Below are 15,878 nucleotides of genomic sequence, written 5' to 3' on the forward strand. Positions count from 1 at the left end.
CACTTCCCGCCCCCCTCAGGACCCCCAACCTTCCCCCTGCTCCTTGTCCCCTGACTGCCCCCTCCTGGGACCCCTGCCCCTACCTGCCCCCAGGACTCCACCCCCTACCTAAGCCTCCCTGCTCCTTGTTCCCTGACTGCCCCCTCCTGAGACCCTCCCCCCATCCTAACTGGCCCCCTAGGACCCTACCCCCTACCTGCCCCCTGACTGCCCCAACCCTTATCCACACCCCCACCCCCAGACAGACCCCCCGGGACTCCCACGCCCCATCCAACCACTCCCCACCCCCTGACAGCCCCGCCCAGAACTCCTGACCCATCTAAACCTCTCTGCTCCCTGTCCCCTGACTGCTCCGATCCCTCTCCTCACCCCTGCCCCCTGACAGCCCCCCTGCTCCTTGTCCCTTGACTACCCCTCCTGGGACCCCTGCTCCTAACTGCCCTCCAGAACCCCACCCCCTACCTAAGCCTCCCTGTTCCTTGTCCCCTAACTGCCCCCTCCTGAGACCCCCCCCACCCTAACTGCCCCCCCCGGATCCTACCCCCTACCTGTACCCTGACTGCCCAAAACCTTATCCACACCCCCACCCCCAGAAAGCCCCCCCCGAATGCCTGACCCCCCCCCTGTCTCTTGACTGCTCCCTCCAGAACCTCCCTGCCCCTTCTCCGACCCCCTGGCCCCCTTACTCTGCCGCTCAGGCCAGCGTGCCGGGGAGGAGGAGCAGGGGGAGGAGCTCCAGACTGCCGGTGCGAACGGCCGGCTGGTGATCTGCGAATGCAGGGAGGGAGGGAGTGCTCTCAGCTGCAGGGGAGAGGAGGGGGAAGTGGAGGAGGGGCTCTCTCTGGCTGTCGGAGCCCCATGTAAGTGGCACCATCTGTCCGGCTGCCCTGTCAGCAGCGCGTGCTCTGCGGGGGGGGGGGGGGGGGGGGCGTTGGGGGGGGGGGAGTCCGGACATTTACAAATTCCCCCCGGATGCTATTTTTAACTCTAAAAGCCGGACATGTCCGGGGGAATCTGGACGAATGGTAACCCTAATATAGACATGCCTTCTGTCAGAAACACCTGGGAGAAAAGATTTAACGCCCCATTCATCTGAGGGCTCAGTCCACAGCTCTGGTCTTCCCAGGAGTCTGTCAGTGAGAACGGAGAAGGCTGGATATTCCAGATATTTTTAATGAAAAAACAAGCAGCAAAGCAAGAAATATACGACTCCACGCAAAAATCTTTGCAGGTCACCTTTAAAAACTGCCAGGAAATCAAATGCAAAAACCTAAGTTAGGATACACATTTTAAATGTCAAAGTGAAGTTGTGACGGACTCACAGATTGTGCCCACTCCTGGCCCCGTGCGGTCCATGGGGGGTGCCCCTTTCAGTGAGACAGCCCTTCTTGGGGGTCCACTCTCTCTCGGGGTCAGGCCCCTCCACCTCCTGGAGCCGCACCTCTCTGAGCCTTAGCACGTCTGTCTCTGCCGTGGGCCCGCTCAGGGAGTCCACTCGCTCTGGACCCCCGGGGCCTCCACCCCCGAAGGGGTTGATGCAACCCTGTTCTCTAGACTGGAGTGATGCTCAGCCAGCATGAAACAGGAGGGTTTATTGAGAGTTGAACACAGCACAGGAAACTCTCAGGGCCTCAGGCCTGGCCTCCCTCAGCCCAGCACATCCAGTCTCTCTGCATCCAGGTGGGCTCTGCCTGCTCCCCCTCTCCAGCCCAGAGCCCCCCTGCTCCCAGCTGGGCATCTGAGATCACCAGCCCCAGGCCCCGCCTCTGTCCATTTTCTTCTCTCCAGGTAAACAGGGTTGTAAACCGGGGCCTCCTCTCCTCGCTTCTGTCCTCTGGCTGGAACCGGCTGGTTAGGTCACTGGGTCCTCACTCTGCAGCCCATTGTCCGCCCACTGGCCAGAACCGGCTGCGTCTCCTCAGCTGGGCCTCCGGATCACCAGGTCACCGGTCGCTGTGGTATCCATCCTCCTGGCCATCGGCTGGGTCCCCAAGTCTCCGGTCCTCTGCAAAACACACTCCCTCTCCCCTCACCTCGTTAAACCAGTAACACCTAGGGAAACTGAGTCCCACCCCCTCTGCATGCAAACCATTGACACTCCACAGAAAACAAGAAAACCCCCCACTTCGTCACAGAAGTTCACTAAGCAACATTATCTTTGTATCTTGTATATTGCACTTACTAAGAGAAATCAAATGTATTACGCAATCAAGATTTCCAAAAAATGTCACCTAAAGTTAGGCCCCTAAAGCCACAGTTAAGCTCCTAGTAAGTGACTTGATTTTCAAAAGTGCCAAGCACTCAGCAGAGTGGGAGTTTTGCCATTAACTTTGGTGGAAGCAGGATTGGATCATTTGTATTCCCTCATGGGGACATTCTCTCTGAGACTCTGCATTGTCAATCTCTTCCAGCCCCAGTGCACGCTCCCCGATGTCTTACTTTGGATGTTCAGCAATAATAAGCGAGTGGCATACACAAGAATTCCTGCACAAAATGTCCTCTACTCTGTAGTGGAAGAGGAGAAAGGCAAGGACTGTGCAAAGATCCAGACCGTCTTTTTAAAGGTAGAGTTTATGTGAAAAACCTAACCATATTCCTGCTCCTTTCACTCCATGTTGGTCTCCCTTCCTTCCCCAGCTCTAATTATTGGTTCTGTATCTGAGAAAGAATTTGTAGGACTAGTAAAAGCCAAGCAGTCTAATTGCATAGTGAGAATACTGCTCATTTCTATACCAGGTCCAAACAAGTGAGCTCCTGGACTGGGTAAAGACTAACTTGACTTCTCCTCTCATATAGTGGTTGTTTTCATTTAGAAAAAAACCCAGCACAAAGGATTTGGAACATTTTGACATGGGAACATTTCATCATTTGCAGAACAGAATGTTTTGGTTTTTGTTTAGAAACTACTTCATTTCAAAATGTCTTTAATATTATAAAAAAGGTAAAATCAGAAGGAAATGTTTTGATTTTATGGAAACAAAATATTTTGATTTTGAAGCACTTTTTTTTTTTAATTTTGTTTCATGTGAAATTTTGAAAGTTTTGGTTTCCTTCTGGAACATAACATTTTTTTTGAGATTGTGGAATTTCCCAAGAAACAGAAAATTTGGTCCCCGCCCAGCTGCCCTTCATACCCACGTGTAAAGCTGCAGGCACAGTGATGGTGCACTGCTAATCACCGGCGTGTGATATAGTCACTGCTGGGCTGATGGCCTGTGGGTCTGGATGGGAAGTGAAACTAACATTCTGCACTCCAAGGTCCCAGGGTCACGCACCGGAGAGATCTTTGCGAAACTAGAGATCTATATGTGGCTGGGGGTGACCAAGTATGTGAAGAACAGCACTGCAGAACTGCCCGAGGAGTTCAAGCCCGTCTATGAGAGTGGCCAGCAGACAGCGCGGCTCCCATCGCACATGCCGCCCAGCCGGCTCAGCAGAGACGGTGAGCACAAGCTGCCCTGATTGCACTGGTTACTCTACAGTCCCACTGGAGGCTAAAGTGAAAACAAATGAGAGAGCGGTGAGCTGAGCGAGTCCTGTCTGGGCACCTGGATGTGGGCTTTGCCAAGAGCCTTTTTGGCTTGTGGGAACGTGTGTTTGGCACAGCAGCATTTCGAGTGCTGCCGTCTCCTTCTGTACGGATGGCATAGACCTGCTAGCGTGGAGGGCAGAGAGAGCATGGCACCTGAGCCTGCCATAGACAACCTGTGTCCCTAGGGCAGTGGTTCTCAACCTATTTGCCATTGTGGGCCTCATCCAATGCTACCTCTATGGCCCTGAGGATGTCACATGGGCCACAGCTGTGTGCTGATTGGGCCGTAAGTGGCCCATGGGCTGCGGGTTGAGAACCACTGCTCTAAGGTTTAAAGTTCTGGCAGAATGTCACAGGGACCCCCCCAGTGAGAAAGAGGCACTGTGACTTCATAAGCTACTGGAGAGTCACTGACTGGGCTCCGATTTCTAGGGTGTGTGACCTGCTCAAGATCTGTCCAGTAATTCATTGGCTTTGCTGTGATGCAGCTCTGAGGGGCTCATGTTCATTACAAATCACTCCAAAATTAACCCCCCAAAGACTTGTGGTCACTGGGGACAAAGAAATTAACCAAAAGTGGACTGCCTGGCCCAAGCCATGTTGATATACTGATCCAAAGCACTTCAGCAGACACCTGTAAAGGTGCTGTCCCCTGCCCTCCTCACCTCCGAGGGCCACCCCCCCTCCCTCTGGGTCTGCCTAGAAATTCTCTCCCAAGAGTGCTAAGGGCATAACTACTCTGATCTCATAGCAGCCCAGTGATTTCTGCTTTTTCTTGCCAGACTTCAGTTACTTCCAGCTGCGAGCTCACTTGTACCAGGCTCGGGGGATCCTGCCTGCTGATGACAATGGCCTTTCAGACCCATTTGCAAGAGCGGTGTTTTCGACTCAGTGCCAGACCACCAGGGTAAGGTCTCTCTGGTCCCACTGCAGCCCATCTCCCTCACCTCAGGAAACTCGCCTGTGGACCAAGTCAGTCACTGCTTGCAGTGTTGGAAGCTGGCATCACCGGAGGAGACTTGACTCCAGCTGTGGAGACATTTTCATGCTCTCTGAGTGTTGGGATTTTTCTCTGAGACTTTCCACACACTGTTCCCAAGGAATTAGCTCAAATCTGGACTTGTCACTGAGGGCTTTTTCTCGGCATACAGCAGTCCTGTGCTGAGAGGATGGGTGTAGGGGTTTGCCAAAGCAGACAAAAATCAATCGGATTGTACACACATTCTAAACCAAAGTGACTCATGCACATTCCATGTTACATTGTATCACACTTTGTAATTGGGTTACTAATTTTGGTAACCAATCCCTGTACAGATCATGAATTGTCCGCAAGCTGCTAGTAAGCAAAGCTGTAGATTATCACCCGTCATTCTTCTTACTCTTTCTTTATCTACTAGCAACAGGCTATTTTACAAGGCCACTTGTGAAGCTGTGGTTTGTCCACTGTTAATCTCTGTTTCCTTCCATTGTTCGTGCAAGGGCAGTGTGAATATTTAAGGAATCTTTGGTGACAACCGTTGTATCTGAGGGAAACTGGCTAATGCCCAGATCAGCGCACAGAATTCTCTCATCTCCTGCTCTTGAAGGCATTGGCCATGCACACACTGCACTGAGTGGTGTGCGCGTGTGTGTATTTGTTGTGTGCTCCATAGTGCCTCTCGCCCTGCTTTGGGGAAGGAATGTCTGCAGCCTCCCCCTCCCCCTTTCCACTGCTTCCTTAAAGGGTCATTGTAAGTATGAACTTGACTGAATTCAAGAGACTCTGCTGAGCTCTATTAACCCTGATCGCTCTCCACACAGACCTTGGAGGAAACCCTGAGCCCGTTGTGGAATGAGCTACTTTTATATGATCAGCTGATTATTGATGGGAGGAGAGAGGATTTGAAGACCGAGACCCCAGTTGTTGTCATCAATATCTTTGACCATAATAAATTTGTAAGTATAACAGAATGACCCTGGCCCTCTGTGTCCATGAGCTCAGTGTGTGCAGGAGTCTGGGGAAAGCTGAGGGAATATCTGTCCAGATACAGGACGTCACATGGACGACTGCACCAATTTGCTCTGCCTCCGCTCCTGTGGTTGGATCTTACCTATACTGGCAGCTCAAAGCTGCAGAGAGGTTGGAGCTGCCAGGAGTGGCTCCCTGGGGAAGGCTTTGACAAGCTTCCTGTTGTCATTCTGCTCTGGTGGTGCCAAACAGTGGAGTCGTGTGTGTGATGAGGGAAGCCTGCCGAGCTGGCGCTGGCCTGGGGAAGTGAGGTGCTCTTAGAGGAGAGGATGGTTCACATGCAAACACTGAGCTGGATTCTGGTTTGCAGTCTGGAAAGCAGCCAGACCTGCCAAGCTGCGAAATCCACTGTGTGGCAGAGTTCTAAGTCAGTGCCCAGACAGGCCACTGCACTCCCACAGCTCAGCCCATGCACAGGAGATGTGGCAGGGGCTTGCTGTGGTCTAGAGTCCCAAAGGCAGAAATCAGAGCAGGTCTGTAACAGTCTTACCTCACCCAGTGTCAGCCCCCCGACTGCCTCAGCTTCCTCCTTCCTTAGTCAAACCACCTCATCTGGTGCTTTAAAGTTACTCCTCCATGAGGGGCCTGCTTTATTGACCGAACGAGAGCAGTTTAACTCCGAGCTAGACTCTCAGCCACCTTCCCCAGGCTCACCAGCTCACTAGGCCCAGCCTGGGTGCCACAGTCCATTTGGTTCCTCCAGGGTCATAATTCCCTTGGAAGGTTTTTGCTGTTGCGGCTCACTGCAGGTAGCTGTAGCCAGGCCTCTCCCTCTGGCTGGTAGGGGCAGCCTCTTTCCCAGCCCTCAGCGACCCTTGTATAAGGTCTGGCCCAGGCCTTCCAGTTCCCAGCCCCGATCTCCCATTTCTGAGAGAACAGGCCCCCTCACACGTAGCCCTGTCCTGGCTACCATCACATGATCCCCAGCCGCCTGGCCCAAGCCCGAACCCATCACATGGGCACCCCACTTAGGGGGAACACTGGACACAGGTGGGGCTGATCCCAGCCCCCCTTACAGGCCCAGCCCTCCCTGTGACAAGCTCTGAGCATGCTCTAACCTGGGCTGCGGTCGGCTGATGCAGACCTGCCCTGCTATCTGGTTTGGTGCAGCCAAGAATCTGGGCTATTTTTCACTTACAGACCCAAGTGGAGGTGTTGCAGTCTATTCGTAACACACTGAATGTGACCATCAAACTGAACCACAGCATTATCATGCTAATATGTGTTTCCCACCATTCGTAGCTGCCTCCACTGGTGCCAAAGCCCAGCTGTCCCCACCCAGCTGCCAACACCTCCTGGAGAGCTTGACGCAGTGCAGTTATGTGTCTTCACTACTGAGTGCAGCAGCACAATGAAAACTGAAAATGTGCAGGCCTTGTAAAATAAACTGAACTGAATATCAAATTCAATCATATCACAATCCCCAAAAACTGTTAGCATAATGGTGTTAGGGTTGCGAAGTCCAGCTCTTGAAAGCTAGGAAATGCCAGAACTGGCAATCTGTCTTTCATGACATGATCACCTACTGTCTTTTTCACAGGACCTTTGCGTCATGCAATGCACAGGATGCACGGTGCTCAGGGGATGAGTCGGGGTGTGTAGCAAAGGAGGCTGTTATCTGTAGGCCTTGCCTCATTCACACTAGAAGTTGAAAGGTGTATAGGAATGAGGCAGTGGATTGTAGGAAGAAAGTCTGGTCTTGTGGCTGAGGCTGTTGAATGGAGAATCGGATTCCATCCTTGTCTTTTCCACTGTCTCTGTGTGATGTTGGTAAAGTCACGACACCACAGTTTTGGCAGGTGGCCACTGTGTGTTCCTCGTTTTGAGGGTGTCCAGCTTGAGACACTTGAGGCTCGATATGCAGAAGTGCTGAGCACTCCCAGCTGCAGCTGAACTCACTGGGGGAAGTGGACGCTCAGCACCTCTGGAAGTAAGGAAGTGTGGCTGAATGAATGAGCAAAGGGCTGGGCGTCAGGTTGCCCTGAGTTCTGGTCTTGGTTCTGCCACTGATTCTCTGTGTGGCCTTGACAAGTCACTTTGTCTTCCTGGCTCAGTTTCCCAACTGTAAAATTGGCCACACACTGAATAATGAGGCTAGAAAGAAACACTGAACAGGTTCCTGAGCACTGTCCAGCCTGTGCTCGGAACAGGACATGGGGCAGGTGGAAAAAATAGCATGTGATCACATAACAGAAGCCTGTCTAATAATAATGCAAACACACAAGGGGACTGAATTATGGTGGCCAATTCTATCATTTCCTAACTTTTGAGGGCTGGACTTTGCAACTTAAATACCCTTAATTTAACATTTTTTTAATGTAATAATATACATAGATGCATGGATTGTTTTACACACACTGCTTTAATTCTCAATAGTAGTCATAGGTTTTATTATTTACAGACCACCCTAGATATACAGATAGTTTACAAGCAAGGAGACAAGGCCCGTACTGTAAATATTGAATAATTGAATATTAATTAAATAACTTGAAGTCTAACTCTGGTAGATACAGGGCATGCAATGATTGTTGAAATGCAGGAAGGCACGGCTGCATTGTCAGTGAGAGGAAGGAGTTTGTTGCCTTGTTCTGTATTGCACCCATTTCTGTGGTATCTGGTTACATTTCCCACAGTTCAGATTGGGCCATTAGCATTACACTTAAGAAGAGCCGATCCCTATGCTCTCCTGAAGCCCTCACCTATAAAGATGAGACGAGGAAGACTGGGCTGGTCAGCTAAGTGCCCAGGGTTTTATGGTTCTGTCAGTGGAAAGCCCAGGAAGGGAGGTGTGGTTTGATCCCTTTCTGAATGTGATCCCAGTACTGAGTGCCCTGTCGTGGGCTCCCTGCAGCAGTGCATGGCGGTCAGCGACGGAGAGAGAGTCTTTCCGGTGACTTTGCAGGATGTACACCTGGTGGGGATTCAGCCCGTTCTGGCATGTTGTACTGGGGTCTGATACGCCATGAGAATGCTGAGGATGTATCCAATGGTGGCTCCTTCTTGTCTGTAGGGTTCTCCAGAATTTCTTGGCCGGGCCTTTGCTACTCCACAGGTGAAGCTGGTGGATGAACCATACTGCAAACCTGCCCTGCAGTTTTTTGACATTTACAAAGGAGCCAGAGCAGCAGGGGAATTAATTGCTACCTTTGAGCTGATCGAGCTGGATTACAGCGGCTACTTGGAGGTAACTGGCTTGTTGGAGTAGCAGTGTGGTAAGGGGTGCATGGCAGCTCGTTCCAGCTGGTCCTGCCATCTCGACTTGGCAGATTAACACCTGGGGCATGATGCTGGGCTCCCTGCACTAGCCACATCCTCAAGCAGAGAGGAGCATTCCCATCACGGGCGGGCCCCCGGTACCAATGGGCAGCAGTGAAGGAGGAGGACAAAGCTGGAGATGGGAGAGATGGGTGGGTAGGTGGGTGAGGGGATGTTGTGGGGCAGGAGAGACAAGTGCCTTAATTTCTGTGTGGCCTGGCCATTTCCATCTGTCCAGCCTTCAGTGCCCAAAGACGTGGAGCCCAAGGAGCCAGACTTCCTGGAGGATCCCCGTTCTGGACGCTTCATTATCCCAGAGGGAATCCGGCCCATCCTCAAAGAATTCCGCATAGAGGTGCCGTGGCTTTCAGTAGAGTTCTGAGCAGAGTGTCCTCTGACTGGTACCAATGCCATGACCTTATGGCAGGGGGTTGGGGAAGGGGCTGACACAATGCCTGGGACTCAAACATGTCTGTGCTGCCTCCTCACGCCAGGGACTGTCGCAGGCCAGAAATGAGTGTGGCTTGGAACTGGGGCGACATCTACCCACCAGCCCTATCACATTTCAGGGTGCAATCCAGGCACCACCTGCACTGCAACCTGAGGTGCTCACAATGCTTTGCTGCTGTATCTCCCACCCTGGGCCCATCACAAACAGCCAGAGAGCATGCAGGGCATGCCCTGAGTGTCTGCGATAGCAGCAGCCTGCCAGCAACACTCCACCAGCCTTGGTTTCCACTTGCTGGGTGACCCCAACACACTTCCAGTCCTGGACTTTCCCCGAATGTATGTTCTGCACTGTCCAGCCCTCTCCTCAGCAGTCCAGATATTGGAGGTCCCTTGAACCTTGTAAGGGGTCAGTGTACAACAGTTTGCTTCCTTAACTGCAGTTACCAAACAATTTAGTTTAAACACACTACTGGATTAGTTTTGATTAAAGAAGACTAGAACAAGTTTATTTAACTACACGGAGAGATTTTAGGTGAGTACAAGTATAAGGCATGGAAGTCAGAAATGTTTACAAAAGACATAAAGATAAAGCACTGTCTAGTAACTAAAATTTAACAAATAAACTTGGTTCAAGGTGAAATCCTTACCACATGTTCCCAGCACGAGGGCTGGCCAAATTCTGAGGTCAGAACCCCTCCCAAAGTCCAAAGGCTGGTTCCTTGATCTTCCCAGGTGAAAGAGAGAGAGAGAGAGAAACCCTACCAGGGGTGTTTTTGCCCCTCCCTTCCATACTCCAGTCACCCTTTGCAATGCATTTTCCTGAGCGTCACTAGATAACGTTCCTTCCAGTTGTGAGGATGGAGACACGGGGGTCTCATGGGGAAAGAGCTTCCATGTTGTTTGTTAAAATGCAGATCGATTTGTTTCTGCCCCACTTCGCTGCCAAAGACTGGCCATGTGACCGGTGATGGTCAATCAGCTTTGACGACACCTGGCTAGAGGTGTCAGCTTGTCCTTTGTCTTCGAGAAACTTGTTAACCCCTCCCCAGGCTTGTCTGGTGAACGCATGTCAGTCACAACTTTAACTTTACATGTCATGTTGCTATATGTGTTTCACCAGTTTATTATTGACCAGTGAGTTATTAGTTTTCAAATGCTCTCTCACAAGGCGTATTTTGTACAAAGACAATCCCAGTGGTGTGTAGGATGTGTATACAGGAGTGCGTTGGGTCACAAGCCCCCATTACATCCAGCATCTCACATGGAAAGTGCCCCATGCGGTTTGATTAACACCCAATCAGACTGAACAGAGGAGCCTGGCTGTGAGACAGCACATTAGCTCTCTCTCATCTGCCCCCAAAGTGCTCTGCTGAGTCTGCCCACCTCCACACCGGCACATTCATCTGCTGTTGATGAAGTTTCTAGTGTTTTCCTCCTGGGAGCATCTGGGTGGGTGAGGAGCAGCCCTCACTCCTCCTGTGTTGGAAAGAGGGGTCCGAGTGCCAGGGACATGGGAAGGGTTAGCAATGGGCCGAGGAGCTGGTGGTGATGCTGGTTACCAGTGGGGGTGAGGGACAGTCTGGCAGCTGGACAGGGTGTGGTGAGATGAGCACTGGGATTAGGTGGGTGGATTGGGGGTGATTGTCACTCTTGGGAGTGAGGGATTGGCGGCTGGGAAGGCATGTGTGAAGAGTGCTGAGTGCCTAGAGCAGCTGACGCGCTTGGCTCCTGCTGTTCAGATCCTGTTCTGGGGCCTGCGAGACTTGAAGCGGGTGAACCTGTTTGAGGTAGATCAGCCCCAGGTGATCATCGAATGTGCTGGGAAGAAAGTGGAATCGGAAGTGATCGTGTCATACAAAGAGAACCCCAACTTCAACGAGCTGGTCAAATACATCAACGTGGTAAGCAGGGAGAAGTGCTCACTGCCAGGGCCCGGGCTGCAATGCTGACTTCCCACCCCCGCTAGCTCTGGGGCAGGGGCTTAGCGAGGAGGGGAGAGGCAGAGTTTCCAAGGCCTGTGTTTCTGGAGAATGGGCACATACCTGCAGACTGGGTTCAGCCCCAGCTGCGTTCCCCCGCCGGGGAACCGGGGCCCGTTAAAGACTAGCTGCTGATGGGAAAGAACGCTCCATGGCATGAATCCATTCAGCCAGCATCAGGGACTGCCTGCCTGCAGCATGTGCCAGGGGCTGCCTGCTGGCCAGGCATGGGCAGGGCTGTAGTTCAGAACTGAGGAGCTGGGTCCCAGCACTGACTGGCGCTGTCAGGATCTACCTGCAGAGGGAGCATCAGGGCCGCTGTGCTAGGGGCTCACCCAGGTGCAGCTGGTTGGAGCGCAGCCCTTATCTGGCAGCTGGACACATGGGTGAGCTATAAGCCAGGCTCTGAGCTGTCCACAGGACCCTCCCCTGCAGCCCTGGTGACAGTGTGAGAGGCTCTTTTGCAGGAGCTCCCGGAGCAGGTGTACCTGCACCCACCCCTAAGTATCTTTGTGGTGGAGCAGCGAGCTTTTGGGCGCACCGTGTTGGTGGGGACCCACGTGGTGTCCCATATCATGAAATTCTCTCCCAGAGAGCTGGAGGAGCTGGAGGAGGGGCCAGAAAATCCGGCCAAAGGTGAGTTCCCTGGTTTGAACTGTGCTACACACCCCCTCACATGGCAGGGTGGCACGGGGCTTTCCACTGCCAAGTGCTGCGGCGGGAAGAGAGGGACTGTCCCGGCATGCAGCACAACTAAGTGCAGCGTTTTCTGCAAGGCTGGCATGTCCCCATTGTCCCTCCCTCACCAGGGCAGTGCAGCAGAGGTGCGATTAGACACCCCTCGGCTAACCCAGGCAGGGCAAGTTGGGGCGGAATTCAGGTCTAATGGTCTCCAGTGTCTTGCTGTGAGGCTGTGGACTCTCTGTGGTGCTGCATGAAGGGGCTGCTGACTGAATTCCTGCAAGGGTAACTCCTCACCCCCTCAGACAAGGCCATTAACCTGTGGTAGGGCTCAGTGAAGTCCCCTTTGGGGCTAGGGAACATGTGGTGGTGTGAAGCAGAGAGGCTTCCTCCTGTGCTCTCCGGCATCTCCCAGGCACACACACAACATGGAAGCTATTGAAACGAGAGGTATTCAGAAAAACCAGTGCCACACAGCTACTGGTGATGAAGTACAGCATGGGGTGGGGAGTAATGCAGATCCATGGGGGCAGGGTCACACAGGATGCCACGGTGCGGTGGGGGTTACACAGGCCCGTGGGGGCAGGGTCACGCAGTGTTACGCGGTGAGGTGGGGGTTACGCAGGCCCATGGGGGCAGGGTCACGCAGGGTGACACGGTGCGGTGGGGGGTTACACAGGCCCGTGGGAGCAGGGTCACGCAGGGTGACACGGTGCGGTGGGGGTTCTGCAGGCCCGTGGGGGCAGGGTCACACAGAGTAACACGGTGTGGTGGAAGTCCCCTGCAGCTTCACGATGACGCCTTTCTGGTGTAAAATTTCAGACTGAAAGTGGGTGGGGTAATGTAGGTAACTTGGGGATTGCAGGAATGGCGTCCCTTGCAGTGAGGTGCACCTGAGAGGTACGTCTGTGCCCTTGGCTCAGTGGCCATTTGTAACTGGTAATGAGACTTTGGAAGATTAGACAATGAATGAATGATCTTCCTGTTGGAATACATAGTCTCCATCTTTCTCACTCAGCACGGAAAGCCTCTGCTCGACCCAACATCTCCCAGACTGTGATCAACATTGGCCTGACTGCTAGCGACATGGGCAGCAAAGCAAACCCCCTGAATCTGGTGAAGGTGAGTGCGGTATCATGTTGACAGTAACCTTCACGTTATTATTTGAATGGAAATGCTGCTTGCCCAAAGTACCCTCTCTGGCTTTGACTTGGATCCTATCCCTAGGTTGTACCCAAGAATAGTAACAGTTCAGAAGTGTTTTCAGTGTCATCTTCCCTGTTTCAGTGTCGCCTAGCAGATCATATGGCAGCATAATTCACTTTCCGGTATAAGCCTGATTTTGATTGACCGCCCCTCTAATTTCCTCACCCACCCCCTCGTCGTTTCTGCGTGAAATGGCACTTGTCTGCACTCTAGAGAGAGACTACGTGGTGAGGAGATGCTGAGGTTAATCTGATGAGGGGTTTCTGGGATATGAGACATGGAAAAAATTAGTTGTATTTCACTTTCTGAAAAATTCTTCTAGTGTTTATAAAGTCGTAAATGCCATCTCATTAATGGCTAAGTCTGGAAATTTCTGAGCTGGTCATTCAGTTGCCCTGGATGAGAGTTACCGCAGACAAGCATGAGTGCAACATTTCAGAATCATTTCTGACAGATTTGTATACGTCTGAGCACTCAGTCAGGTTCCAGCAGAGTTTCTGAGCTTCCCTGGATGTTATAAGAATTGGCTCGGAAGATGCCGCCTGTGGAAGCTATAAACTCCATCACCATTACCAGTCTGAATCCGGCAGGTCACAGGCTCCCATAGCTGAACTCGATTTCATCAAGCAGGCTAAATACTCCACTGTGGAGAGTTTTATTTGAAAATGTGATTTTCACTGACTCACATATTTCACTTTCCATCACACCAATAATTCTTGCAGAGTATAGTTTCTGTATCAGAAGAGAATCTACACCATGTTCCTACATGTCAGATTAGAGATGCCAAACCAGCGCTCTCGAGCCAAACCCCTCTACATTCAGGTGCGAGGAGTGGCAGGGGCTTGCAATCTGAACTCAGTCAGATCCCAATCAGAATTGTACAGCTCTGGCCCATATCTAGTTAAGACATAAATAACTTTTCACAAGCTTATCAGTATGTTAAAACAATGCCATTGGAAGGTTTTAATTATAATAAAACAAAAGCTGTTGGAAAACCTGGAAATTCAATGCTAAGATTCAGGTTGAAAAAGCAATCCATTGAAGTCAGGAAATTCATAGTTGGCTTCCACAAACAGCTTTTGCTCTGACCCATATGAATAGCCACCTTCTGCCTATCCACCAGCAGTCTCCCTCTTACTCCACCGTGACCTCTGTCACATTCCAATACAAACTGGAATGACGTCAGGATTGGAGTTACATTGTTATTTATAGAGCACCAAAAGTAAACAAGGTGCTTTAGAGACAAGGGATTTTGGCCCTGCTTTGTACTGAAAATGTCATCAACTACCATACTGTAGAAATCCCCTTCATACATGGCCCTAGGACCCCAAACACAGACCCCCCTTTATTTCAACAAAAACTGCACTGACATGTATCCTCCATTCTGCCACATCCACCCTTCAAGATGCATCTTGGGCTTGGCTCAGCTGGGAGAACACATCCTGTTAGAACACACCTTGACTAACACAATGTGTCAGACTGTGTAGATTAGACTTGTGTGTCAAATTGTGTTAGCTGATTGTGGGTTACCAGTTAGTTAACCTTTGTTCTAACTAGATGGCTTTTCCCACTTTAGACAAGCTCCCTGACTGGCCCTTCCAAATATTTGTAACTCTGTGATGTGACTCAGTTGCTGCCCCCTAGTGAACAAGAGCACAGGGTCAGAGTTAAGGGTGTTTGGACAACTTTGCCATTGCATTTCCTGATTTTCACACTCTTGTTTCAGTAATGACAGCATCCCCGTAAACAAACATTCCTTCCATTGTAGAATTTCTAACGTCGCCGAGACTTTTGATCATAGTATTTGGAATCGCTTCTAGGGCATCTCACTTCCAATGGGCTGGAACAGTCCAGACCAGTGGGGGGTTGTGTCACTGCCTGTCCTGGAACCCTGAATGCCTTAAAATGCTCGGCTGCTGTAGCTCCCTGTCTGGATGCTCCCAGCCAGCATACAAGCATGCTTTGAGTGTCTGTGTGACAAGTCATCCTGGACCAGCAGCTCTGACTCCAGCAGCCTGCTTGCTACACCACAGCCACACTCTGGCCACCACAAGCCTTGGTTACACCTGGCAAGGTGACCCCTACTCCCCCCGTCCTGAATTTTCCCCAAACCGCGTGTTCTTCTTCGAGTGATGGTTCCTATTGTATTCCACTGTGGGTTCTGCATGCGCAGCATGCCTCCAGAGTCGGTGAATTTGAAAATAGTGTCTGTGGTCCATGCATGCACCCTGGCTCGCCTCGTGCTTCCAACTGAGGTGATAAATGGTGGGGTGGTCTGACCGCCTCTTCAGTTCCTTCTCAGCACTGCATGGTCTGGGTTGGAACCTCCAATGTCCTCATCTCTGATGTCATTCTAAATAAACAGTTGTAAATCATTTTATTAATTCTTCTTCGAGTGATTACTCATGTTGATTCCAAGTAGGTGTGTGCGCGCCGCATGCACGGTCATTGGAAGGTTTTTCCCCTAGCGGTACCCATTGGGTCGACTATGGAGCCCCCTGGAGTGGCGCCTTCATGGAGGTGTATGTAGATCCCTGCCAACCTGCCGCCTCTTCAGTTCCTTCTTATGGCCAGTGATGGTCATTGGAGCAGCTTCTCTCTTGCGAACAGCAAACAATCCCATAGTGGACTTTCATTCAATGTTACCTGTCAATAGTTACGATCTTATAGTCAGTTAGTGTAAATAGTATAGTTAGTTTAGATAAGTTTCAGTTGGGAGTCCCCCACCTATCTTTTTTCTCCTCCCGGGGACTGGGGCATGTCTCAG

At 51.4% G+C, this 15,878-nt stretch overlaps 1 protein-coding gene across 2 annotated transcripts in view; it reads left to right on the forward strand.

Moving 5' to 3' along the window:
• Positions 1-15,878, forward strand: part of LOC128846629 (fer-1-like protein 4) — a 144,901-nt gene that overhangs the window by 95,866 nt on the left and 33,157 nt on the right. For both annotated transcript variants that reach the window (XM_054045862.1, XM_054045861.1), the window contains 9 exons: positions 2,412-2,564; positions 3,259-3,442; positions 4,315-4,439; positions 5,333-5,467; positions 8,551-8,724; positions 9,034-9,150; positions 10,985-11,146; positions 11,692-11,860; positions 12,924-13,027. In XM_054045862.1, the coding sequence (XP_053901837.1) occupies positions 2,412-2,564; positions 3,259-3,442; positions 4,315-4,439; positions 5,333-5,467; positions 8,551-8,724; positions 9,034-9,150; positions 10,985-11,146; positions 11,692-11,860; positions 12,924-13,027 (1,323 nt within the window). The remainder of the gene's footprint in view (positions 1-2,411; positions 2,565-3,258; positions 3,443-4,314; positions 4,440-5,332; positions 5,468-8,550; positions 8,725-9,033; positions 9,151-10,984; positions 11,147-11,691; positions 11,861-12,923; positions 13,028-15,878) is intronic.

Source organism: Malaclemys terrapin, chromosome 12 (genome assembly GCF_027887155.1).
Source record: "Malaclemys terrapin pileata isolate rMalTer1 chromosome 12, rMalTer1.hap1, whole genome shotgun sequence".
Classification (NCBI taxonomy): domain Eukaryota; kingdom Metazoa; phylum Chordata; order Testudines; family Emydidae; genus Malaclemys; species Malaclemys terrapin.